Source organism: Callospermophilus lateralis, chromosome 11, assembly GCF_048772815.1.
Source record: "Callospermophilus lateralis isolate mCalLat2 chromosome 11, mCalLat2.hap1, whole genome shotgun sequence".
Taxonomy (NCBI): domain Eukaryota; kingdom Metazoa; phylum Chordata; class Mammalia; order Rodentia; family Sciuridae; genus Callospermophilus; species Callospermophilus lateralis.
Genome location: NC_135315.1, coordinates 51,997,204 through 52,022,223, shown reverse-complemented (window position 1 = coordinate 52,022,223; position 25,020 = coordinate 51,997,204). Strand labels below are relative to the sequence as shown.

Sequence of the window (25,020 nt, the reverse complement as noted above, 5' to 3'; positions counted from 1 at the left end):
CATGGATGACAGAAGGAGGATGTGCAGGGTAGCATCCACGAGGCAAGTGCAGGAATCAGTGACAGATGCCTGAGGTGGGCCAGGCAAGCCACTGAGTTGGATGATTGCCAGGCCCAGTCCCACTTCCTTGAGCATCTCACACAAGGACCTGACTTGGGACCCCCTGACTAGCCAGATAGGAGCGTCTGCTGTTAGAAGGTCTTCGCATGACAACAGCTCTTAAAACCTGGTTTTCTTCACATAGTTTTTCTTCCTGTTCTTCAGGGCCTTTGCCAAGAAGCAGCAACAACTAAGTGCCTTAAAGGTCTTGCAGCGGAACTGTGCGGCGTATCTGAAGCTGCGGCACTGGCAGTGGTGGCGGGTGTTCACAAAGGTGGGCTGTGCCTCCGTCTCTCCAGACCCCTTCCTGCACAGCAGAACTCCATCAGTAAGACGCCCGGCAGAAACAGGATGATAAACTGATCAATTTGGTTACAGGTGAAGCCTCTCCTACAAGTGACTCGCCAGGAGGAAGAACTTCAGGCCAAAGATGAAGAGCTGTTGAAGGTGAAGGAGAAGCAAACGAAGGTGGAAGGGGAGCTTGAGGAGATGGAGAGGAAGCACCAACAGGTGAGGGCACGACTTCAGCACTCACCGCTGCCGGGTCGGCCTGGGTCCTCCACGCACATCTCACATGCATTTAGTGATGAGTAAATAGCTCTCCTACCACGTCATCTTATTTTCTGAGAGATGTTTTCACTCACTTTTAAACCAGAATAGAGTTAACAGATACATTATGCCTTGCCTTTTAGATTTCTATAAGTTAAAATCAACCTTACCTCCCATATTATGGCGTTTCTTGTTCTCTGCACACACCAATGATGGTGTTTGCCATCAAGCATGTATTTAATACCCTTTTTAGTTGGGGCTTTCAGTCCTGTGGCCTTCCCATGTCTGGGAGAAACAGAAGCGAAAGGATGAGATGACTGAGCCCCTTTTTAGTTGGGGCTTTCAGTCCTGTGGCCTTCCCATGTCTGGGAGAAACAGAAGCGAAAGGATGAGATGACTGAGTACAAGGCCCATGCCTTTGTCTTCTCCAGTGACAGGGGTCTTGAATCGCTGTCCCTTTGCAGGCAGTTACTCTTTATGGACAAAGCAGAGGCTCAGGAAATGTCTGTGGATGACAGTAATAGAACTGTAGCATTCAAGGCCAAATATACTAACATTAAAGGTCAAGAATATCACTTGATATTAGATAGGCTTTAGTAGGCACCATGAGTTTTATAAGATATCTTCCCTTTCCTATTCATATGATCTCTTGTAACTGACTTTAATAGAATTACTACAATTCTTAAAATGACATGAACTTATTATGATATTGTTCAGGATAAGCTGGCATAACAGGAACAACCAAAAAGTTTTTATCTAGCTTATTTTACTGTTGCCAAAAACATTTGAAAATTATACCAGTGATGTTTTATATATATATATATTTTTTTTTTTAATTGGTTTTATTTTTTAGTGATGTTATATATTTTTAACTCTCATTTTCTTTGGTGATGTGCACTGACCACTGAAACCATGGTGAACATCTCTCGGGTGTTCACTGGGAGTAAATTGTAGTACTAGTCCCTGTGTTGTGATTGCAGCTTCTAGAAGAGAAGAATATCCTTGCAGAACAACTGCAAGCAGAAACTGAGCTCTTTGCCGAAGCAGAAGAGATGAGAGCAAGACTTGCTGCCAAAAAGCAAGAATTGGAGGAGATTCTCCACGACCTGGAGTCCAGGGTGGAAGAAGAAGAAGAGAGAAACCAGATCCTCCAAAATGAAAAGAAAAAAATGCAAGCACACATCCAGGTACTTATAAATAGTTTTTAGTTAGAAGTATAACTGGATTTGAAGCTGTGTGTTTGGTTTCTTGTGATCATTAAGTGATAAGATTCTTGGTTGTGCTTACTCACTCTTTGAAGCACGTCTCTAACAAAAGATTTTCTTTGAACATAGATTTATTATTTTGAATAGGAATCCTTTTTATGTTCTAATGTGGCATCTTACAGCCTGCCAAGACATTCAAAGTCACACGCTTCCCAAGGTCTGTAGCATTCTGTAGATGACCTAACTGGTTCTTTATATTGTCAGTAATTCTGCTGACTCCATTCATTAGATAGGCTTTTGCTAAGGGCTTGGTTCCTAAGAAATGCTCAGCACTGAAGGAGGGTGAATCAGCCCATCCATGGTCCTTTCTTTGTGAAATGTAACCTATAGTGACATGAAGCACGCAGACAAATGATAGCTACCAGACAAATGATACAAATGATAGCTATTTTGTCCATATTCTAGGACATACCTACCACCATTAACTCCTGTCTCCCACTACCACACACAGTATCATACCTGACAATGTCAGGTTTCATCATCTGCCACCAGTTTTTCATGGATCCTATTCCACCCTTCTTTCTTCCCAGAATATATCTCCCTTAATATTTTTCTAACCCCATAGCTTATCTTGGCATAGCACAAACAATTCAGAGATTTGTCAAAACCACAAACAATATTATATTATTTTCTTAATAAACACCCCATACAGTAAATCATACACTTGATCTGTCTTCCTATTCAACACAAATAACTTTCAAATATCCCACCATAGGTTAGTAGAATATGACAAAAGCTATAAGTGAAAAAAAAAAAAAAGCATATTCTTTAATCTAGCGATTTTAATTATAGGAAATGGTAGAATTAGGAATTCATTTAGAAACAGATTAATTCTAATGTTTTATTTAAAAGATAAATCAGGCTAAGGGCATTGGCACATGCCTATAATCCCAGTGGCTCAGGATATTGAGGCAGGAGGATCACAAGTTCAAAGCCAGCCTCAGCAATGGCAAGGTGCTAAGCAACTCAGTGAGACCATGTCTCTAAATAAAATACAAAATAGACCTGGGGACATGGCTCTGTGGTTGAGTGCCCCTGAGTTCAATACTCAGTACCAAAAAAAAAAAAAGATTTAAAGGTAAGTCAGTTATTCAACAAGAGGATATTTTTAAACCTTAGTAATACTGTATAGTTATAAATTAATTATGTTTATATTCATGAGTATTCATAATATACTTGTAAAGGTAGTTGGAAAAGAGTATATATAATAAGATCTAATTTAAAAATATGTAGCCATATAGCTTTTAAATTTATATTTTTGAGTTTTTATGGGAATATCTGGAAGATCTAGAAGAATTTACACTAACCACAGTGAGTCATTCCTGATGGTATCATTAAAAGTTGTGGTTTTCTTTCTGTTTAAGAGCACTGGCTCATTTCAGTAGTATTTTACTTATGTAGGGAAAGGACACCAAAATTCATCTCTAGTCTCCTTAACCTCACTTTTAACTCCAGGCTTTAACCACTATACATGAAATGCTTGCATTTCTCTAATTAGAATACAAGTATGTCCTTGTAGAATCAGAGTTTGCTTTCCATTTTGTATGTTTTCTTCATGACATCTTCACATTCTTTTACCAGACTCTCTTATTAAAGTTCTAGTTTTTTGCAGTTATCTTAATTTATTGGCTGGTTTTGTGACATGAAATTTTGGCTGTTTTGTGACATGAAATTCATTCAAACACATTGTAAAACTATTTATAGCATTATTAAATTATTAAGTATAGGGTTTTTTTGTTTTTCTCTTGTGGAATATCAGAGGTTCTATATTAATCTCACGAGCCTAGGAATACCCCACCTTGGTGGCCTCTTGCCATTTTTCCCTCACACGTGAGACTTTGAGTGATTTGTGATCTCCCTTTTCAGCCAGAACTGTTTTGTTTGATTTGGTTTTTTAAATTTAATTTTATGATTTCAATATTAATAAATGATTATTATAGAAAACCCCAAAAGCTTAAAATAGTACTTAGAATTTCCTCCACCTAATCATCTTCATATTATTTTTCCTTGCATTTTTCTCAACAGATAAATATGTAGGTACATATGGATTCATTTTGAAATTATACTGAACATACTGTTATGCTACAGGAATGCAGTTAGCAGAATCCAAGCTGCTAGAAACTATACGAAAATAACCTGGAGAGGGAGAGAAAAAGTGTAGGAGAACCTAGAAATTAAGAGTCTTAGGATTCATGTCAATCACAACATGTGAGACGGATTTGCATTTTGATTCAAATGAACATTTTTTAAATGGTCTTAATCTTATAAAGATACAGCATGAAGGTTTTTCAGGTGAAATAGGATGTTCTGGAATTTGCTTCAGAATAAGCCAGCATGAGAAGGGAGAAGGACCATGAGTTGACACTTGTTAAGGTGGGGGTAATGCATACTGTGGGGGCTCATGCTCCTCCATGTGCTAAAATGCATGATTGAAGTTTTCCATACAAAGATCATCTCTTTTTTGTTGTTGTTTTTTTGTTTTTTATCCTTTTCTAAGTGTTTCATTCTAAAATTAATCATGAACAAATGATTTAGCCAGAGTTAATTTGAAAGTTTGCTGAATTGGCCATCCATCACTTTGCATGTACCACCCTGTTCACTAACAGGTATTTATCATACACAATAATGTAGCAAGTGAAATGAAGACAAGAGGTTATAATAAAAATAAGTGGAAATGCCAGGTTTCCACTCAGTTTTGTGACTTGCTCATAGAATATTGGGTGCATCTGAACAGAGTTAATTTCTCACTGGCCTGCAGTACTATTTAAATCATTGTTTTCATCTTCTCTTTCCTCTCTGGATGAACATGTATAGTTGAAGTCAACCAAGTTAAATATGTGTATTAATTGTTCATATTTCCTTGCATTACTAATTATTATTGAAAATATGAATTTTAATTACTAGATGTTTTTCCATTTGTAGCAAGTCCATAATACCTCAGTGTTACAAATAACACTTCACTGTACATCTTTTTATATAAATCTTATCTGACAATTTCCTGAAATTGATATTTAAACGGAATGCTCCATTGAAAAAAAAAGTGCCCATTTTCAAAGCTTGTTATACTTTGCCTTATTGGCTTCCAAAAGGATCTATCCAGTTTGTACTTGTAGAAGGTAGAAATGTCTCTCACTTTAAAATGTCATTTGAGAGGGCTGGGGTTGTGGCTCAGCGGTAGAGTGCTCGGTAGAGTGCTTGCCTCACACATGCAAGGCCCTGGGTTCGATCCTCAGCACCACATTAAAATAAATAAAATTATTTTTAAAAATATCATTTGAGAATCAAATGCAAGTATTTCATTGTAGTACATCTAACATTTGGTTGGCTGTGGTGAAAGAAATGGGGAGACTGACCGTGGTTCTTCTTTGCCAGGACCTGGAGGAGCAGCTGGATGAAGAGGAAGGGGCTCGGCAGAAGCTGCAGCTAGAGAAGGTGACAGCTGAGGCTAAAATCAAGAAGATGGAAGAGGAAATTCTGCTTCTGGAGGACCAAAACTCCAAGTTTATCAAAGTAAGACTATTCTCATGAAGAGCAGACTTCAGGATCCTGAATGCATCTGTGTTGATACCAAACTTACCAAACGTGGCCTCAAACAAAATTCCCAAGATTTTAGGTCCTTTTATATAATTTTCTATGTCTCAACCTGTCTAGATCTCTAAAGACACAGGCACTCCTTAGCTTTTTAAATCCACCAAGTATCCCTATAATCTTTTACACTATTAACTCAGGCATTTCATACATGTTAAGCACTCACTGCCGAGTTGCTCCCAGCTGTGCCAGCCCAAGTCATCTAGAACTGGAGTGGGACTCAGGCCGAGGTGGGCAGCAGATGAGGGAGCCTGGCTGCTCAGGGCAGGGTGCCATCCACTGGGAAGGCAATGTCAGTAGCACTCTCTCTAGTCAAAGACAGTGGATTTTTCGGAGTAACACCAAACCCAAGCTGTTATTTTGAATGCCTTTTCTGAAACAATTTTTTCCATTCAGGAAAAGAAACTCATGGAAGATCGCATTACTGAGTGTTCCTCTCAGCTGGCTGAAGAGGAAGAAAAGGCAAAAAACTTAGCCAAAATCAGGAACAAGCAAGAAGTAATGATCTCGGATTTAGAAGGTCAGTGTTTGGGGCTGGAGAACATCAGAACGAGGCTGAGATCTTACTTTAATCAGAAAATGCACACAGTGACATCTACCAGGGCCTTCAGCCTGGGTTCATTGTGGAAGTAGGTCTTTTATAAGTTATTTCATTTTGTCTGCCACTTAGTATTTATGATGGAATGGCATTAAAATGGTTTTACTTTGTTAAATTTGATACTATGGTAAAAGGTATGGCCCTTTGATGGAAAGGTTGGGATCTAAGTTAATTTTGAATCCAATATTGGGCTTTCTGTGTGTTTGATCTGAAAATTGCACTGAAGTGTTCACTTCACAAAGGGACTGGCCATTCATACAGAAACTGGCAGGACAGAGGAACAACCACTGAGGGTAACGGTGTGTCACTCTGAAGGAACAAGTAATGTCAGGATTAGGATTGCTGCAAACGAAATTACAGGCTTGAAGTTGTAAAGAGCATATAAAACCCTTCTTGGGACCAGCAGCTAGTGATGGTGTTACCAGCAGTGAACTGGCTGATGTCGTACTGCTCTGCTCAGGGTCCTGCAAGGGTATACCCACTCACTTTTTCAGTGTGATTTTACGATGAGAATTGATTTTTAAATATACTTTAGGTTTCATGATGGGTTTTCTGTTTATTTAGTATTGACCAAAGGCAGAATGTCAGCATGGAATTATTTTCATAAACCATTTTAGCCATACATTGTTCTCTTGCTCAGGAGGTGCCTAGAAGGCAGCTGTGCGCATTTTTCTCCCACCTGTCTGCTTAGCCTGTAATACTCATCTCATCTGCTTAGGAGATGAGTTCCTGCTTAAAAGCATAAGACACACAGGCCACCTTGTCCTGAGGAACGCATGTGAACCGAACAGGCCACTGCCCTAAATTAAGGAGCCCCTGAAGAAGTCTAGAAGGGAGGGTGGGGGAGGTGCCGAGTGCTCTCTGCCCATTCCTCTCTCTCCTCTCCCCGAATGCTTGGGGACACTAGCCTTCTCCATTCCAACCAGGGATTCCTACCATAACAGGACTGGGGGTCAGGCAATTGCCAACATAGCCGTGGCATCTGCTCAACACCTTTCCAGATCTGGGTGCAGCGATAGGTTTGAAGTGAGAAGATTCCAGATCATGTAAGCTCTTACAGCATAGGTCTGCTTCCCAATTGAGGACCCTAGACTCTGTTGATTTCCTTTTTAAAATTCTACTTTCTGGGGGCTGGCTTTGTAGCTCAGTGGTAGAGTGCTTGCCTAGCATGTGTGAGGCACTGGGTTCCATCCTTAGCACCACATAAAATAAATAAAGATATTGTGTCCATCTACAATTAAAAATATATATTTTAAAAAATTCTATCTTCTGGCTAATTTATTGCAGCTCAGTTTGATTTTGATGGGTTTCGGGTGAGTGAGCAGTAGCAGTGTTGCCCAGGATGACGTGGCTTTGTTCCCACCTTGGTTCAGTTCAAACTCTGGGTCTGTTCTTGGGTGTGTTTTGAAGGGCTTCTTCCATCTTGCCTTTAAGAGCGCTTAAAGAAGGAAGAGAAGACTCGTCAGGAACTGGAAAAGGCCAAAAGGAAACTTGATGGCGAAACGACTGACTTGCAGGACCAGATTGCTGAGCTCCAGGCGCAGATCGACGAGCTCAAGATCCAGCTGGCCAAGAAGGAGGAGGAGCTGCAGGGCGCGCTGGCCAGGTCTGCTTGCCGCCACCACCACTCTGGTGTGGAGTGTGCTGCTGAGGGCTGAGTTCCCCCAAGTCTGTCTAGGAGCCTAGGGAAATCCCAGGGGAGTGAGATGTGGTCAGTTGCCGTCATGTAAGTTCATGAAAAACCCAGGAGTTCGTGATTTGTGCAGGGACAGAAAGATCTCATAAATCAGTCTCAACGTTTATACTTAAAAATGATTAGTCATATCACAGAATCCTGGGAAATTTACACCAGTTCAAATTATTTTACCACATTAAATGTTTTGTTTTTGTACCTTACAGATAAGTTGCAGTATGTTTAGAAACTTTAGAGAAAATCACTTTTGAGAAATGATACTCCCTTGTAATTCTGTACGATCCAATACTCGGTTCCAAACCATTTGGTTTTTTAATGTAAACTATATAGTCAACATATTTCTTTTTTTTTTTTTTTTTTTTTTGGTACTGGGGATCAAACTCAGGGGGCACTCAACCACTGAGCCACATCCCTAGCCCTACTTTTATTTTATTTAGAGACAGAGTCTCACTGAGGCACTTAGCGCCTCACCATGGCTGAGGCTGGCTTTGAACTCATGGTGCTCCTGCCTCAGCCTCCTGAGCCACTGGGATTACAGGCATGTGCCACCACACCCAGCTTAGTCAACATATTTCTATCTAGTATTTTATTTCTTTTTTAATAATTAACAATTTGACCACATGGGTATAGAACTTATAGTTTAGTTTATAATATGATATAATCAAAGACATCTTACAACAAAAATATTTCTCTGATCCCTTATCACTGGTACTCTGGTCAGATCGATTACTCTTTCACTTAAAGCTGAGTTTTTCTCATTTATAGTAAAATGAATTAAATTCTTCATTAGCCACTATCAACTTGCCCTTCCTTTACCTCAAGCACTGCAGCTCTTCCCTATCAGAAAAACCTACCAACATTTAAACCATCGCACAAATAAAAATGTGCACTTTAGAAGAGACAGGTGGCAGGCCTCTCTTCTGTGTCCCACACATTGTCCTTGAATCTGTGGGTTCACTCCAGGCTGGTGACTGTCCCTCCATCAGGGTTCTGCCTATAATCACACTTCACTGTGATTATTTTAAAACATTCTAATTGTTAAAATAAGATTAACTCCCCTTTCACTGGAGAATTAAGAATTATAGCCCTTCAGCCAGGGGGCTGAGCTGGATTCTAATGCTGATTCCCACGGCTAGCTTTGGGGCCTTCCTCGGGCCATTTACCTGAGGACCTGCTGTCAGCCTCAGCCAGCACCAGCTGCTGCTTTGGTACAGGCCCTGGGGAAGAGGGAGGTGGAACTGGCATTCCCTTGTGGCAAGGTGGACACACAGCCCATCCAAGCACCATCCTGAGTGTCTTTCTGCCTGGATGTTTTTTAACAGAGGTGACGATGAAACACTGCATAAGAACAACGCTCTTAAGGTTGTGCGAGAGCTGCAGGCCCAAATCGCTGAACTTCAAGAAGACTTTGAGTCTGAGAAGGCTTCACGGAATAAGGCGGAAAAGCAGAAAAGGGATTTGAGTGAGGAACTGGAAGCTCTGAAAACAGAGCTGGAGGACACTCTGGATACCACAGCAGCTCAGCAGGAACTGCGGTGAGTGAAGGGGCACTCACTCCACCTCCACCTCTGCCGGCTCCTCCCACTCCCATAGACATGGCGACCTGCAGGCCTACTGTGGAACATGATGGGTTTCTCTTTAAGATGTCATTTTGAGAACCTTTTTCCCTCCAGATAATGGTGGCAGGTGGAAATGGCAATCCAGTAGCAATGGTTAGAAACAAACCAGCTAGCTGATAGGCAGGAGTACTGTTCAGGGCAGTGGGGAGCCTAGCAGAAGGAAGGGACCAGAGTGAGATGTGGGCAGAAAGCTGAGGTCATTGGTAGACATCCAGTGAAGGACAGAGTGATGGCTATACTTAGAGAGAGGGAAAGAGATTTAGAGGAGAGGTGGGATAAATAGAAAGCAGGTTCAGGCATGATCAGGCAGCTGCTGTCAGAAGCAATTGTCAAGAACAGTGATAGGCAAACAGACGAGAAGGAAGGCGTGCAGGTGCAGAGATCAAAAGAAATGTGAGAACAGGTCCTCAGACCAGATATGCACGAGGGAGAGGTACCGCAGCAAAAGCCAGCTCTTATCCCAGAAGGCCAGATGTGATCATCTGGGTCTAGCCAACAGCTAGAAATCTGGGCATAGAGAGCTACATCATGGAGCGGGTCAGCTGAGTGGACCTGTGAGTCTGAATCAGATCAGGGCATCGGGAATACTCGGATAAAGGAACGGAGATGGTGAGCCTAGGAACAGTACAGAGTCTGGGGTTGGGGCCGTGAATCTGTACAACTCCAGCTGCAGTGGGGAGGCGGGTTAGGTGTTGTTTTAAGTCCATGTTCCCTAGAGTCAGTTGGCACCCTCCGAGCCAGTGTTAGAGGCTTCCTACCAGTTGCTGCTTTTAGCAATTTTTAAGTCATGGTCTTCCCTTTTGAAGATATGCTTTTTAAAAAACCTATAGGGGGCTGGGATTATGGCTTAGAGGTAGAGCACTCGCCTACTGTGCATGAGGCACTGGGTTTGATCCTCAACACCACATGAAGATAAAATAAAGATATTGTGTCCACCTATAACTAAAAAATAAATACCTTAAAAAAAAAACTAAACCATTGAACTAGACTTGGTGGAAATGCTCACTTTCAGCTGTACTTTTGATCACAGTAGAGAAAAACACTCTGAGCATTTTGCCTATTCAGTTCTTACAGAAATAAAAATTAGAAAATTATAAGTGATATGTGCATATTCACCAAAACCATGCCTATGCTCAGATGTATCACTCATTAATTCTGTTTTGTTAAGAAATAGATCCTGGAGCTGGGGACATAGCTCAGTTGGTAGAGTGCTTGCCTTGCATGCACAAGACCCTGGGTTCAATCCCCAGCACCGCAAAAAAAAAAAAGAATTAGATCCTTGCGGCTCAGGTGTGCACTACGCTCTTGGAAAGAACTATCAAAACATGTGGGCCACCCTGCCTATCCTCCTATCCCCCTGTCCCTGAATTGTATCACATGATTAACATAAAAGTAATGGTGCTTGGCAAATCAGATCCCCTTCTGCAGACTCACTGGCATTTTAAACCTCTTTAGGACTTAATGATGAAAGACTAAAGGGAATTGGGGGAGAAAAAGAAAGCGAAGGATTCCTTTGGCTCTTGGATTCAAGCAGGGATCAGGGGCAAAACTGTTCACTTGAAAGACAATGAGATGAGAGAAGGGAGGATTTTATGGAAGTTTGACAAAGGAAAATACAGACCACCAGGGTGAACTGAAGAAATCTCAAGAGAAGACTTGCAGAAGGCAGGCCAGACCGTGTGTCTTTGACCTCTTGCCAAGCCAGTGGAAATCGTGGCTGAGCTAGTTTGGGCCACAAAGGCTCTTCAGTCATTCCTCCTGTCTGGGCTACATGTGACCACAGAACTGGCAGCTGCTGTGGCCCTTTCTCTTAGCAGTGATCTCAGCCTCTGGAGCTCACTGCTCCCCTGGTAAAGGGAGGGAAAATGTGTCCGTGCAGGAATCAGTGTGTGAGTCACCCTTCTATATGGTTATGTGGTTTAAAATATAAAGCAAGTTTGCCAGTGATGTGCTTCAGGATTTTTGTGAGCTTACAGTAAGTGAAACTATGTTAATAAAAGTCTTAGCAGGAGTGGTATTGAGTTGTTAGGTTTTGAGGGGTTTTTTGTTGTTGTTTACAGTGCTAGGGAATGGAATCCAGGGCCTCATGCATGCTAGGCAAGCACTCTACCACTGAGCTACATCCCCAGCTCCCAGTTTCCACCTTTATCAAGCTGTGTGCTTAGTCAGGGTACTCAACTTGATGAATTAAAAGAATGACTAGTGATTGGGGGGTAAATTCACTTCTACTTAGCAAAATAACTTGGTTATTCTAGTTACCCTTTGTATGCCATAAATGAGGGTTTTTTGTTGTTGTTGTTGTTGTTGTTGTTTGTTTTTTTGGTATCAGGGATTGAATCCAACGATGCTTAACCACTGAGCCATGTCCCCAGCCCTTTTTATATTTTATTTAGAGACAAAGTCTTGCTAAGTTTCTTAGGGCCTCACTAAATTTCTGAAGCTGGCTTTGAACTTGCCTCAGCCTCCCAAGCAGCTATGATTTCAGGCCACCATGCCCAGCAATAAGTGATCTTCATACTTGTAAGTGCAGGTTAAATAGAACTTCAGAACATTTATATTCTGTACACTTATTATCTACTGCGTCCTCATATCACACACCAGAGATCCTTTCTTAACCAGGAATGCAACCCTTCCACCTGCCTTCCAATCTTCCTCTCCCTTCAAAAGATGATGCCTCCTCCCAACTGTAGCCATTTCCTGGTAGAGTTTGGGAAGTATGTTAGCTAACTGTGGCTGCTTTACATGGATGGTGAGGAAAAGGTTTGCTTTTGGCATCCCTGATTGATTTGGTTCTTATAAGCCTCTTCAGGACTTAACCTCTTTCTGGTTTTATAGAGTCTGCTGACACTGGAGCTGGTCGTTTGGCATGATGTATTAACCAATTCATGACTGCACAGAACAATTCTGATGGTTCTTCCCACATATTTCTCTAGCACAAAACGGGAACAGGAAGTGGCAGAGCTGAAGAAAGCTCTTGAGGAAGAAACTAAGAACCATGAAGCTCAAATCCAGGACATGAGACAAAGACATGCGACAGCCCTGGAGGAACTCTCGGAGCAACTGGAACAGGCTAAAAGGGTAGGGGACCCTAACATGTGCCCGTGTCCCAGAGAAAATCCGACATCAGCAGACCCCCTCCTACTTGGCCGTCCATTCAGTCCCATACTGTCCGGCCTTTACACAGCACTGTAGTGGGCTCAGGGGACCTGATGGCTCCTGGGCTTTCTAAAAAGCACACTACTTACCAGGGGAGAGAAGCATGTGCCTTTGAGTTGTCTTTATGAAAGAACTGGCTGGGCCCAGCTTCCACCTCAAACCACACCCATCTTCCTCCCCATAGTGGCACTAACTTCATCATTCTCCCAGCAACTGAGCTCAAAGACTTGGAATGGTTTTCTGGTCATTCTCCTGTCACTCATCTGCTGCCAGCAGGCACAGTCCTGATGACATTCCTTTTCCTTAGATGCATCTCCTCCTCCTTGTCCCCTCTGCCTCTGTTCTTATCTTGGCCACCAAACAAATTGCTGCCATTCACTCTGTCTTTCCCCCTCCTGTGTCTCATGGGTCTCCGGCCTGCTCATACTTCTCTACTCTTCTCCAGCTCCAACCACCCTGTGCAGGCCATCTTCTTCCCATTGTTCCCACAGTTGTCCTTTCCTTCACACCTCTGCTCTCTGTGTGGTTTCCCACCTTTCTTCTTTGTACCCAACCACTCTCACCTTGTGACGTACCTGTTACAGTGTCAGTGTGTGCTAAGTACCCTCCATGCATAGCCTTCTTTGGTCTAGATTATAGCATTCTTAAAGGACAGGGAAACTGAGGCCCAGGCGCATAATGTAACTAAGCCAAGGTCACACAGCTAGGAAGTGAAAGGGCAGACAGAAAGAAGCCCAAGCAGTCGGGCCTCAGAGCCCTGAATAACCATCCCACTACACCCAGCTCCTCCCTATGGCAGTCCTCAGAGGCCCACCCTGTTGCAAATACCCATGCACCAAAGTGCATTTTTCTTTAACGAATCTTGTTTTTACTGGATATGGGCAGTTTGGTTCCCCCACCCTGCAAGGAGAAATATGATTACATTGTACAGTGAGCCCTGAATATCTGTATCTATCACCCCAAGCAGTGTGGCCAGACTGTTCCTCATATAAAAACCTTGCCACTCAGAGATCAGGTGTTTCCATTCATTTAACAAATGTTGCCTGCAAGCTATGTATCAGGCACTAGTCTGCAATAAAAAAAAAAGAAAAAAACAGTGCTTTTGGGGGGGATGGGGATTTTATAGTTTAGTAAATTCCATGATCTACAAGATAATAAAGTAATACCCAATGGAAGTAACAGGTAATATGTTCACAACAAATAAAAGTTTTATTAATATAATTCATATTAGGTAAAACTAATTACCTTAGGAGACCAAGTCAAATTCCTTTTAGTGTTTCTTTGTAGTTTAAATTAAGATCCAGATATTTTTAAGGAAATGAATAATATCTGTAGCTTTGTGAGCTGAGAAGATATGAAAATCTCTCATCAAGTTAATAGCCTTATCATCTACCACTTTTAGAATGTCTCCTTCCAACCCCTATGTATATAATTAAATAATATTCAAATAGAATTATCTGGAGTCAAGGAAATTGCTCAAAGTCCAGTTATTTTATTATTCCACTAAATCAATGAACAATTTAATCAAAGTTATATCAAACAGACCTTTTTAATGGATTATTATAAAATGACCGGTGATTCTTCCTTCCCCTCTCCAAGTTCAAAGCAAATCTGGAGAAGAACAAACAGGGGCTGGAGACAGACAACAAGGAGCTGGCATGTGAGGTGAAGGTGCTACAGCAGGTCAAGGCCGAGTCTGAGCACAAAAGGAAGAAGCTCGATGCCCAGGTCCAAGAACTCCACGCCAAGGTCTCAGAAGGTGACAGACTCAGGGTGGAGCTGGCTGAGAAAGCAAGTAAGCTCCAGGTAAGCTGGAAAGCCATGACTCTGGGCAGTCCACGGTGTAGCCTTTGTACCCGTATGACCTTAAGGGACCCACAGCTGATGGGCTATTATAAACCTGAAAATCACCATCATGAGTACAGGACTCTTAGGTGTCCCTAGTGTATGTTACTTTGATGAAGGTAAATAATCGTTCAGAACAAGACAGCATAACTCAGCCTTAACCTCACCAGTGCTACCGTGAATTGTGGCGATAGTTCCTTGAATGGGTCTAAGCACAGTTTCACCTTCTCCTTTAGCCTTGTAGATAAAATAGTAGGAGTGATGGGCAAAAGTCAGACGAGTAATGTTGAAAAATGGAAAAAACTGGGTTTTACGCACAGGCGAAGTATAAATTAGTACAACCTGAAGCTGGGGTTGTGGCTCAGCGGTAGAGCGCTCGCCTCGCACAGGCTCAGGACCTGGGTTCGATTCTGAGCACCACATAAAAATAAAGGCATTGTGTTGTGTCCATCTACACCTAAAAAAATAAATATTAAAAAAAAAAAAAAAAGAATTACACACTAGGAGTGTAGCTTTCTTAGTATGTACAAGGCCCTGGGTTCAATCCCTAGTACCTAGAAATGAAAAAAATGACAGAACCATATTGTTAAGAGGCCCGAGACCACGCAGTTTGGTGATTCTCTAGGAGCACATATAGGACCCAGCACCTCGTCCTCCTCATGGCAGTGGTGTATTACAGTAAAGGATAAAAAGCAAGTTTAGTAAAGCAAAGGGTACCTGGGCTAAGATCCTGAGAAACCAACAGACAGTGGCGGGAGTCCTTTCCAGTGCAGTCACAGATGCTCTCAGTTCCTCCAGCAGCTTGGTGACCCTGTGTGTGAGGTGCTGTCTTCCAAGCAGCTTGTTAGAGATGCTGTGTCGGGTTCTTACTGGGGCTGGTCCCAGAAGCACTTTGCTCAACACATCCCAAGAGTCCAGACTCGCAGAAGGAAAGCAGGTGTTCAGCACAATCAATGTCATTTGCTCAAATAGCTTAGATACATAAGCTATTTGGGCCACACTTATCACATAGGGAATGGTGGGAGCCCTCCCAAAGTCCACATTCTCAGATTCCAGCTAGAGAACACAAGCGAGTCTTTCTCAAGAGAGTATTCTTGGGCCTGCTATGCTAACACATATGTGCTGAAATTGTGTGTGGGGGGGGGGGGTGCACACGCGTGCGCACATGTTCTCACAAATCTGGAAAGATATTCCTAAAACAGAAGATCTTAGAAACTATAGTATAAACTCTGAGCACATCAAAAAGGCCACAGGAGTGACCAGCTGGGCCCCTGAGCTGTACCAGGCCTATGTTAGACTCCTGTACATACTTTCCCCATGAAGTCCTCACACCAAACTGCCCCATCTGATAGGTGAGAAATCTGAGGCTCAACGAAGCTAAGTACTGCCTCCCTCTGTGGCTTACCAACAGTTTGCAGAGCTTGGGTTGAAGGCAGACAGTCTGCCTCGCTTGACTCCAGAGCCCTTCCCCACCACACTGTTCCCAAGACTGGAGAAGTGTGAGCTCTCTTAAGTATATTGCTAAAAAAAAAAAAAAAAAAAAAAAAAAAAAGGGAAACATCATTGGCTTGTGCAGATGTGTCCTCCATACACTTTTCCTTTGTTCACCTGATAGAGGACAGACAAGAAGACAGCCCCCCTACTCTCTTTTCTTTCTATATCCATCCATTGTCCTCACAAAAAGTTATAAAGCATCTTATACCATGGCAATTTTCTAAAATATTTTAGGTTTTCTAAAATATTTTAGAGCTATCATTAATTGAGGCAGAGAAAAAAAATTTAACATTACTCCTGAAATCTGACCGTAAAAATGGCTAAAAATTCATGCTGAATTTATAATACCAGATTTTGAAAAGCTAAAAGAACTTTTGACTAAATACTAGAATTAAAATTTGAGCCCCTTGGGGCTGGGGTTGTGGCTCAGTGGTACAGCGCTTGGCCTAGCAAGTGTGAGGCACTGGGTTCGATCCTCAGCACCACAAATAAATAAATAAATAAATAAATAAATAAATAAATAAAGATATTGTGCCCATCTGCAACTAAATATATATATATATATATATATATATATATAAATTTTGAGTCCCTTAAAATAATATTTTCAAATTCAATGAGAATATGTATTTTATTGGTCCCAAAGCAGATGCCTAATGCATCTTGGTATGGAAAGGACCAGATAAAACCTGCTGGGCTCCTCACACAGGATAGCAGTCACTCTTTTAAAGGACTTGATGTCATTTTTGTCTCTTCATGATGAAAGTAAAACCAGGTAGTCCATTGCACCCATCGTTGTCCTTCTCCCTACCCAGTCAGTAGGGAGAGGCTAATAAGATGTCTGTGGGGCAGGTATCAGCACCTACTTATTTGAGTACTATTTAAAGGCAACAGATTCTTGGTGGTGAAAGTCTTCCTTAATTGAGTTTAAGTTCGAGCCCACAAACACTGCTCTATTTGATCTGTTGAAGAGCTATGATTCTAGATCTTTTTATTTGCTTACTTGTCAAATTGAATTGAATCCAATCTTTTACTCCTCCTTGCAGAATGAGTTGGATAATGTCTCAACCCTTTTGGAAGAAGCAGAGAAGAAGGGTATTAAATTTGCTAAGGATGCAGCTAGTCTCGAGTCTCAACTGCAGGATACACAGGTATTCCAGGGGGGTGAGGGTCTTCAGTAATAACTGACAAATTTTATAATACATAAACTGGTAAAATATGCCAATTCTAGAACCACCTTTTGTAGCATCATCTCTTACTAATTTTGTGCTATACTGGTGCTGAGACCATCTTGCTCTGTAACCAGCCTTGCTACTCAGGAAATTTCCACTGAGGTTCAACATCTCACAGAACCTTCAGGTCCTATGCCCTACAAGCATGTGGGTGGCTTGGGAGGCAGCACTAATCAACACTCATGGGCACTGCCCTGCCAGTGGTATACCCCAACAGTGGTCTTACTGCACCATTTTAAATAAAATTATTTAATTATGGTTGAAATTTCATTATGCTGACCTGAAAAAAGAAGTCCCTTTTGTAGAAGGGTGGATTGGTCCTTGTTTATTATACTGGTAAGAGTTGTATTCAGCCTTCTGTTTAAGATGTTTCTATGTCATATACAAGTTAATTGAAATAATGTGGTACTTTTTTCTTGGGAGTTTTACATATTTATTAAATTTGCAAGTGTTTGTAAGTGTTCATTTGCTAGGTACTGGGGATACAGAGTAAAAATCTCAAAACAGGAAGCAGGTTAGATTAATTGGGACAAGTTCAGTGTAACCAGGGCATATGCTGTGATAAAACACATCCTAGTCAGCAAGAGTAAAGGAGGAGGCAAGAGCCAATCACAGAGAGCTCTGTGATGCCTTCAAAAATTTTCAAGTCTGAAAGTAACAGGAAAGACATATTTGTACTTATACTTTGGAGAAGTTAACTTGGCAAAAGATAGAAAAGACAAATGATCAAGGGGGTGCTCAAGACTAGAGGTTATCCTAGTGAGAAATGCCAAGCTCCTGAACTGAGGCAGGGGAGTGGAGAAGAAGAGATTCTCGAAGGGACTGAGGCTCAGGGAACAGGGGGTTACAGGAAGAAACGGTATGGCAGGTGCCTTGCAGGGCCCTGGGCCTGTTCCCTGGCTTCAAGAACTTACTTGAAGCAATATTTGGGTGAATGAACAGCTTTTACAAAATCATCATGTGTATTTTTAAGTCATTTGCATTTGTTAATGTCACTGGGTATTTCTCATCCACTGAAACTTTTGTTTATGACTTGAAATTTTTGTTTTAGTGATTTTTAATTTTTTTTTCTGTTTTATGTTTTTGTGGTGCTCAGGATTAAACTCAGATAATTGATATAACTTAAGTATTAACTTCTTAAACAAATAAACAGGAGCTCCTTCAGGAGGAGACACGCCAAAAACTGAACCTAAGCAGTCGCATCCGACAACTGGAAGAGGAGAAGAACAGTCTTCAAGAGCAGCAGGAGGAGGAAGAAGAGGCCAGGAAGAACCTGGAAAAGCAGGTGTTGGCCCTGCAGTCCCAGGTGTGTGTCCCCCTTAGGGAGCAGTGTGGCCTGGATGTGCACCCTTAGCAACTAGTGTCCCTGCTGTGCAAACTGTCTCACCTCCATTTGGGGCACTTAACTAGGTTGTACTATATTAAGCCCGTTACATGTTTTTTCTGTGACCCAGCCAAATGCTGTATCCTGTGCTGGTCATAATGTCAGAGGCCTTTAAAGATATGGGACAGTGGCAATGTGTGAGGTCTAATCCCATCGTCATTGTACAGATTGGTAGCTAAGGAATTGCTTTGATTTAAAATCATGTAGAGTTGATTTATAATATTAAAAAACAAAATTCTTTTACCCCTCTAATGCAAAGACTAGTCAAGTTCTTTACATTGATTTTTTGTTTTTCCTTACCCAATGCCTAGTTGGCTGACACCAAGAAGAAGGTAGATGACGACTTGGGAACAATAGAGAGTTTGGAAGAAGCCAAAAAGAAGCTTCTTAAAGATGTGGAGGCATTGAGCCAGCGCCTGGAAGAGAAGGCCCTGGCTTATGACAAGCTGGAGAAGACCAAGAACCGCCTGCAACAGGAGCTCGATGACCTGGCAGTGGACCTGGACCACCAGCGCCAGGTGGTCTCCAACTTGGAGAAGAAGCAGAAGAAGTTCGATCAGGTGGGAGGCTGCACCCACTGCCCCAGCCCCCACACCTCACGTCACCTTCCCCGACAGAACTCTCTGTTTTGTTGTTTTGGTTTAAAACAAAGTTTTCCTGTTTAAAGGCAATGAAAAATAAGACATTTGTATAAAACCAGTTCTAGAGTATTTGCAACTGCATAATATCTTGGAGACAGGATCCACGTGTAATGAAATTTATGTGGGTTTCACATTCACTTTGTGCTGATGGCCTGAGTGATTATACCGATGTGCTTACTGTATGTGCATTTTAACTGCAACCCATCATGAGGTACATGTGGAATTTTCAACTTTGGGCATCATATTGGCACTCAGAAAGTTTTACATGTTTAAACTAGGGATGCTTGACCCGTGGTAACAGGTCAAGAAGCTGGACTCCCAGCAAACGCTGTTTATTTTTTTTTACTCTTCCCTTACACCTTTCCACACAGCTGTTAGCAGAAGAAAAGAACATCTCTGCTCGCTATGCAGAAGAGCGAGACCGGGCTGAAGCAGAGGCCAGGGAGAAAGAAACCAAAGCCCTGTCCCTGTCTCGAGCCCTGGAGGAAGCCCTCGAGGCCAAGGAGGAGTTTGAGAGGCAGAACAAGCAGCTCCGAGCAGACATGGAAGATCTGATGAGCTCCAAAGACGATGTGGGGAAGAACGTAAGTCACCTGCTAGCTGCACCGGAGAGTAGCCCCAGGTGGACCCTTCACCGGCCTGAAGGACCCAGGGGTGCAGGCCCACAGTAAAGTCCTGGGAGAGCCTCAGCTTGTGTGTGAATAGGGTGCTGAAGTCTCTCAGCTGTGTGTGACCAGGACCAGCTGTCAGGTGTTACTCCGAGACTCTTCTCTGTTGTCTATGCCAAGCCAGACCTGGCACTCTCACAGCAAGCACGGCAGGCGGTCATACCCTATTCTTGTCTCTTTCACTGGCCCTCCTTGCCCTGACTCCTTCCTGGTAGGGGGATCTTCAACAACAGAATTTCACTCTTCTGTAGTCATCAGTAGCTACTAAACAAACCAGGGTACCACGAGGTCCCTGGGGTTGAGGACAGTGGTTGAAGCAGCAGCTCCCTTGCACCTGGATCCCCAGGGAGGCTCCCTATTTGCTTCTGTGCTCTGGGGGTTTATTCAGAGTTTGGAAATTTTTGCTGCACTACACTTATTTCTAGTGCATACATCTTCCACAGGAGCCTTGGTGCTTTTTGTGTACCCCACATGCATCCCTCCCTTGCTATATGATATATTGAGGGCAGCAAAAGAAACCGGGGCCTGGCATTCAAAGCTGAGGTTTCAGCCTGGCTCTTCCACTAGCTTCCATGCTGACCATGGGGAGCCTCTTAAACTCTCAAAGCCTGCGTGTCCTCATCTGTCATGGACATTGTATGGGCAGTAGCTAGGCCAGGTGTTGTCATGTGTCCCCGTAGGGTCCATGACCATGTCACTATTTCATGAAGATACTACATCTTCTTTGAAAAGCACGAAGCCCTGTATGAAGGGAAGTTCTCATTTTCATGGAATGCCAGCTGTCTGGCCACACCATAAATGAACAAAGACTATCCTACTTTCCTGCTGGGTCTCCTACATCCTGGTGCCGAGGGAACCAGCCCCATAAACAAGAAGAAGCCACCCAATGTAGAAATGACCATGATTACACAGTAAGATGTGGAGCGAGAACTCTACAGTTGGTTCCATACTAGATTCCCTAGAATAATCAACACCTACATGTTCCTTCCATGAACATGTCTTTGGTGCCTTCTGAGTGCCAGACACTGCTTAGAAAGTGCACCCTCCTGTCCTAAGTCTTCCTGTGCTCTCCCTGAGAGAAGTGATATGGTCATGAACCCCACAGGGGACACGGGACACCACCTGACCTAGCTCAAAAGGTCATGAGAATCGAATAGGACAGGAGATGGAAACATTCAGCACAGAGAAGTAAGTGTTTGTTCAGGGAAAGATCAGGCCTACATATCACTGTACCCTGTTCTTTCCAGGCCCAACCACCTTAATACCCACAAGTTTGCCCATGGCCTTTCCAGTGCAAGTGATCTTTTCTGTGGCAGGAAGAGGTGTACTCTGAGCCAGGCATGATGGACAAACCTGTAATCCCAGGGACTGAGGATGCTGAGGCAGTAGGATCAGAAAGTTCAGGCCATCCTCAGCAATTTATTAAGACCCTCAGCAACTTAGACCCTGTCCCAAAATAAAAAGAATTGGATGTAGCTCAGTGGTAAAGAACCCCTGAGTTCAATCCCCAGTACAAGAAAAAACAAGTGTGTATTAACACACACACACAGCAGGCATGTGGCCCACCGTCACACCATTCCTCTGACACGGCTCCACTTTCTCTGTTCTTGGGCTTTATGAAAGCTCAGCACAAAGGTCATCAGAGGATGATGATTATAGGACACATGTGAATAAAAGAAGTTGGTACTGCACTTTTAAGTTTCATCTCTGAGATGAGGAATAGCAGCCCTGGAGAGACAGGGAAGGATATGTATGCGTGTGTCAGATGCTGGCCTGGGGTGACCAGAGGGGCCTATAAGGACGGCTATCTTTAACCTGTGTTTCTGCCAAGAGTCAACTTCTTCCCTGATACTTCCTGTGGTTTAGGTTCATGAACTTGAAAAATCCAAGAGGGCCCTCGAGCAGCAGGTGGAAGAAATGAGGACCCAGCTGGAGGAGCTAGAGGATGAGCTCCAGGCCACGGAAGATGCCAAGCTGCGCCTGGAGGTCAACATGCAGGCCATGAAGGCCCAGTTCGAGAGGGACTTGCAAACCAGAGATGAGCAGAATGAAGAAAAGAAGCGTCTGCTGATTAAACAGGTAGGTTGAAGGAAGCAACCTACAGAACCAGGGCCTGCACGTTCTCCACACCATTCCTGGCTCAAGATCTTGTGTATTTGTGTTCAGGCACATCAGCTAGAAGAAAATTAGATTTTTCAGTCATTTGAGAATTCACTGTAACTGATTTAAATTTCCTGTTTCTCAAACAACATCATGACTGCTTACAGTAAGCCAGGTTACTTCTCAACTGAAAAGCCCTCAGTGGAACCTCAAGAGGCTGTGTAGTGAAGTTCAAGTTCTTTGTGGGTACAGAAAAAAAGGACTACATGCCAGACCAGAGGATGCTGCAGGTTTCTACAGGTCACACCACAGGTCGTCTTCTCATCACTCTTAAGAAAATATTTACATTTTTTATTTTAAAAAGTTGCTAAGCTCTTACAATTCGTATACTTTTCTGAATGTGCATTAAACTTCTAATTTGAAAGTTTTCTTTAAAACTTACCTAACTGGATATTTTGACAGTTCATTGGAGTCCATAGTAATAAGCCATGGATTTGACTTATATTTAATTTTGCTTTTTTTTTTTTTTCATTTTTGTTCATTCTGTTAACATTAGCTCTACTAGTCATTTATTCCTGGATGACAAATTGCCCCCAAACTTACTGGCTTATTGAATCAACACTTATAATGTCCCAGTGTCTATGGGTTAGGAATTTGGAGCAGCTCAGTGTGGTGGTTCTGACGCCATCAAGATCTGGGCCCAGGTGCATCACCTACTGGCCTGAGCTAGGTAGGAGGAGTGAGTCAAGACACCTTACTCCCGAGTGTGGGAGCCTCAGCGCTAGCCCAGGAACCTCTCCCTAGGCTACTCGAGTGCCCTGGAGAGAGTCTCCCCAAGAGTGAGAGGTCCAAAAGGGCCGGCCAGCAAGGAAGAAGCTGTGTGCATTTTATGATCCAGTCATCTCTCAAGTCACACTCAGGTCACTTCCTTTTCGTTCATTAGAAAGAAGTCATCGACTCTGGTCTACATGCAATAGATTAAACTCTTTTTTTTTTTTTTAATATTTTTTAGTTGTAGATGGACCCAATACCTTTATTTTATTTATTTCTATGTAATGCTGAGGGTCAGACCCAGACCCAGTGCCTCATATGTGCTAGGCAAGTGCTCTACAAGCCACAACCCCAGCCCAGGCTCTGACTCTTGAAGAGGGAGTGTCAAAAAATTTGTAGACACATTTGAAAAACCACTGTACTTACAACAAATACAAAGGAAATGGCTATACCTAAGGAGCCTCTTATTATCTCAGGCTAGAGGTACAGACCAGGTCTGTGCAGCATAAAGCTAGCAGGCAAATACCTGTACATTGCATGGCAGGAGAGGCCTTGTTCTCCCCTTGGAGAGGCTCATGTGAGCCACCTTTCACCCCAGGCTTCTTGGCCTTACCCAGAACACTTCCTTCCCAGGCTGCCCCCACCCCACAAGCCACCTGTTCATTCATGGAGAGTACATGTTCAGAGCCCCAAACTGTGAGACCACCACCTAAGCCCAAGGCCTCAGGAACTCATGAGCTCAGCACTTAAAACTCAGTGTGTTTGAGTCTAGTCCTCATTTTTAGTTCATCATTGGTGACTGAGGCATTAGGATGCTGTTTAAAAAATAAAGAGCCCTTTTTCTGTCTCCTTCACATAATGGCATGAGTATTGTCCCATACCCATTATATAGTGGAGAAGCTTGCAGAAAGAAAGAAAGTCCCAGAGTAAGTGACAGCTGGGGTTTGTCATGGGTCCAGAGTTGTGTCTGCCTCAATCTCCAGCTCACATCTGCCTCCTTTATTTGTCCTTGCTGTACTCTAAAGTTGGCCTTTATTTGGACACTCCTCTGTTGGATACCTTTGATAGCCTGCCGCTTTCCTTATGTATCAAATGCAGTTTCTGCCTGGGTCTGAAGCCCCCATAATCTGGTCGTGCCCACCTTTGCAGGCCTAATTCCTCCCAGTACTGCCAAACACATGTCCCTACACTGGGCGAGCGTGGCTGCCGTAGCCCAGGGACATGATCATGCCCACTGTTCCCCCTAGGTTCCTTAACAAGTAATCCCTGCCCTCTGTGTGTCTGTCCCAGCCTGTTTGTTAAATCACTGTCTTACTTCTCATATCTTTGCATCTTCAGTTAGGCCTCTGCTTCCTCATGCGTCTTCATAGCAATCAGTGGAAACGGTGTGTACTGGGTGTTGCTTACAGATCCTCTGAACTAAACTCAACTATTAAGGTTTAGTTCTGTTAATAGTAAGGACTGCTGGTAACAGACCACCTCTACCAAGTAACGGAGGTTCCACTCACCCAAGTCACCAGAGCCCTTAAATGGCAAAGGGCTTTTGGCTTCAACCAGCTATAACCAGATGTTGTTCATCAGGTTCGGGAGCTCGAGGCAGAGCTAGAGGATGAGAGAAAACAGCGGGCACTTGCTGTTGCTTCAAAGAAGAAAATGGAGATAGACCTGAAAGACCTTGAAGCTCAAATTGAAGCCGCGAACAAAGCTCGGGATGAAGTGATCAAACAACTTCGCAAACTTCAGGTAAGTGCAGGAGCTGTGGAAGCCTTTGGACAGGTGGTTCTGCTGAGATCAGGGACTTTGTGACCCTTGTTGCTTTTACACAAGGACAAACTGAAGAAAGAAAGAAAGATTGCCACCTCCTTCCTGAGCTTGGCACCCAGCCACTTCCACTCAGGAGGCCACACGACTGACCCCTTGGCTGAGGGTTGAGGCAGCAGGGCACAGAGATGGCTCACGTGGACCTGTGTGTCCACAGGATCTGTTTTAAGGCAGCTGGGGATGGAGTCCACAGAAGAAACACACAATTTCTGGGTCATGACTCCTGTGACCCCCAAGTCAGCAAGAGAAGGTTGTGTGACTTTCCTTTATTAGTACTGTGAGCATTAATTGTCTTCTGGTGATTTTGGTCATCACTTTGCTACCCAGATGATGTACTTGTTTCACTAACTCAACTGCGTAAATGATCTGTTTCAATCCACAGTGTGGGCAGGTGTGTGTAGGCCACCCCGTGATGCCAGCAGGAGTGTAGATAGGCACAACTGTGGTGGTGGAAAGTTTCGTTTGACCTTGAGAAATTAGTCTAACAAAGTACAAAG

At 43.0% G+C, this 25,020-nt stretch overlaps 2 protein-coding genes across 4 annotated transcripts in view; one reads left to right on the top strand and one right to left on the bottom strand.

Moving 5' to 3' along the window:
* Myh10 (myosin heavy chain 10) overlaps positions 1-25,020 on the top strand; it is a 137,607-nt gene that overhangs the window by 101,179 nt on the left and 11,408 nt on the right. For all 3 annotated transcript variants that reach the window (XM_076871769.1, XM_076871767.1, XM_076871768.1), the window contains 15 exons: positions 265-373; positions 478-609; positions 1,629-1,835; positions 5,286-5,423; positions 5,898-6,021; positions 7,534-7,705; positions 9,115-9,327; positions 12,345-12,489; positions 14,167-14,373; positions 16,953-17,057; positions 18,292-18,444; positions 18,834-19,082; positions 19,535-19,747; positions 21,698-21,910; positions 24,284-24,445. In XM_076871769.1, coding sequence (XP_076727884.1) covers positions 265-373; positions 478-609; positions 1,629-1,835; positions 5,286-5,423; positions 5,898-6,021; positions 7,534-7,705; positions 9,115-9,327; positions 12,345-12,489; positions 14,167-14,373; positions 16,953-17,057; positions 18,292-18,444; positions 18,834-19,082; positions 19,535-19,747; positions 21,698-21,910; positions 24,284-24,445 — 2,542 coding nt within the window. The remainder of the gene's footprint in view (positions 1-264; positions 374-477; positions 610-1,628; positions 1,836-5,285; positions 5,424-5,897; positions 6,022-7,533; positions 7,706-9,114; positions 9,328-12,344; positions 12,490-14,166; positions 14,374-16,952; positions 17,058-18,291; positions 18,445-18,833; positions 19,083-19,534; positions 19,748-21,697; positions 21,911-24,283; positions 24,446-25,020) is intronic.
* Ndel1 (nudE neurodevelopment protein 1 like 1) overlaps positions 1,128-25,020 on the bottom strand; it is a 76,132-nt gene continuing 52,239 nt past the window's right edge. The window contains exon 10 of the mRNA XM_076871771.1: positions 1,128-1,153. Within this exon, the coding sequence (XP_076727886.1) occupies positions 1,143-1,153 (11 nt within the window). The 3' untranslated portion in view covers positions 1,128-1,142. The remainder of the gene's footprint in view (positions 1,154-25,020) is intronic.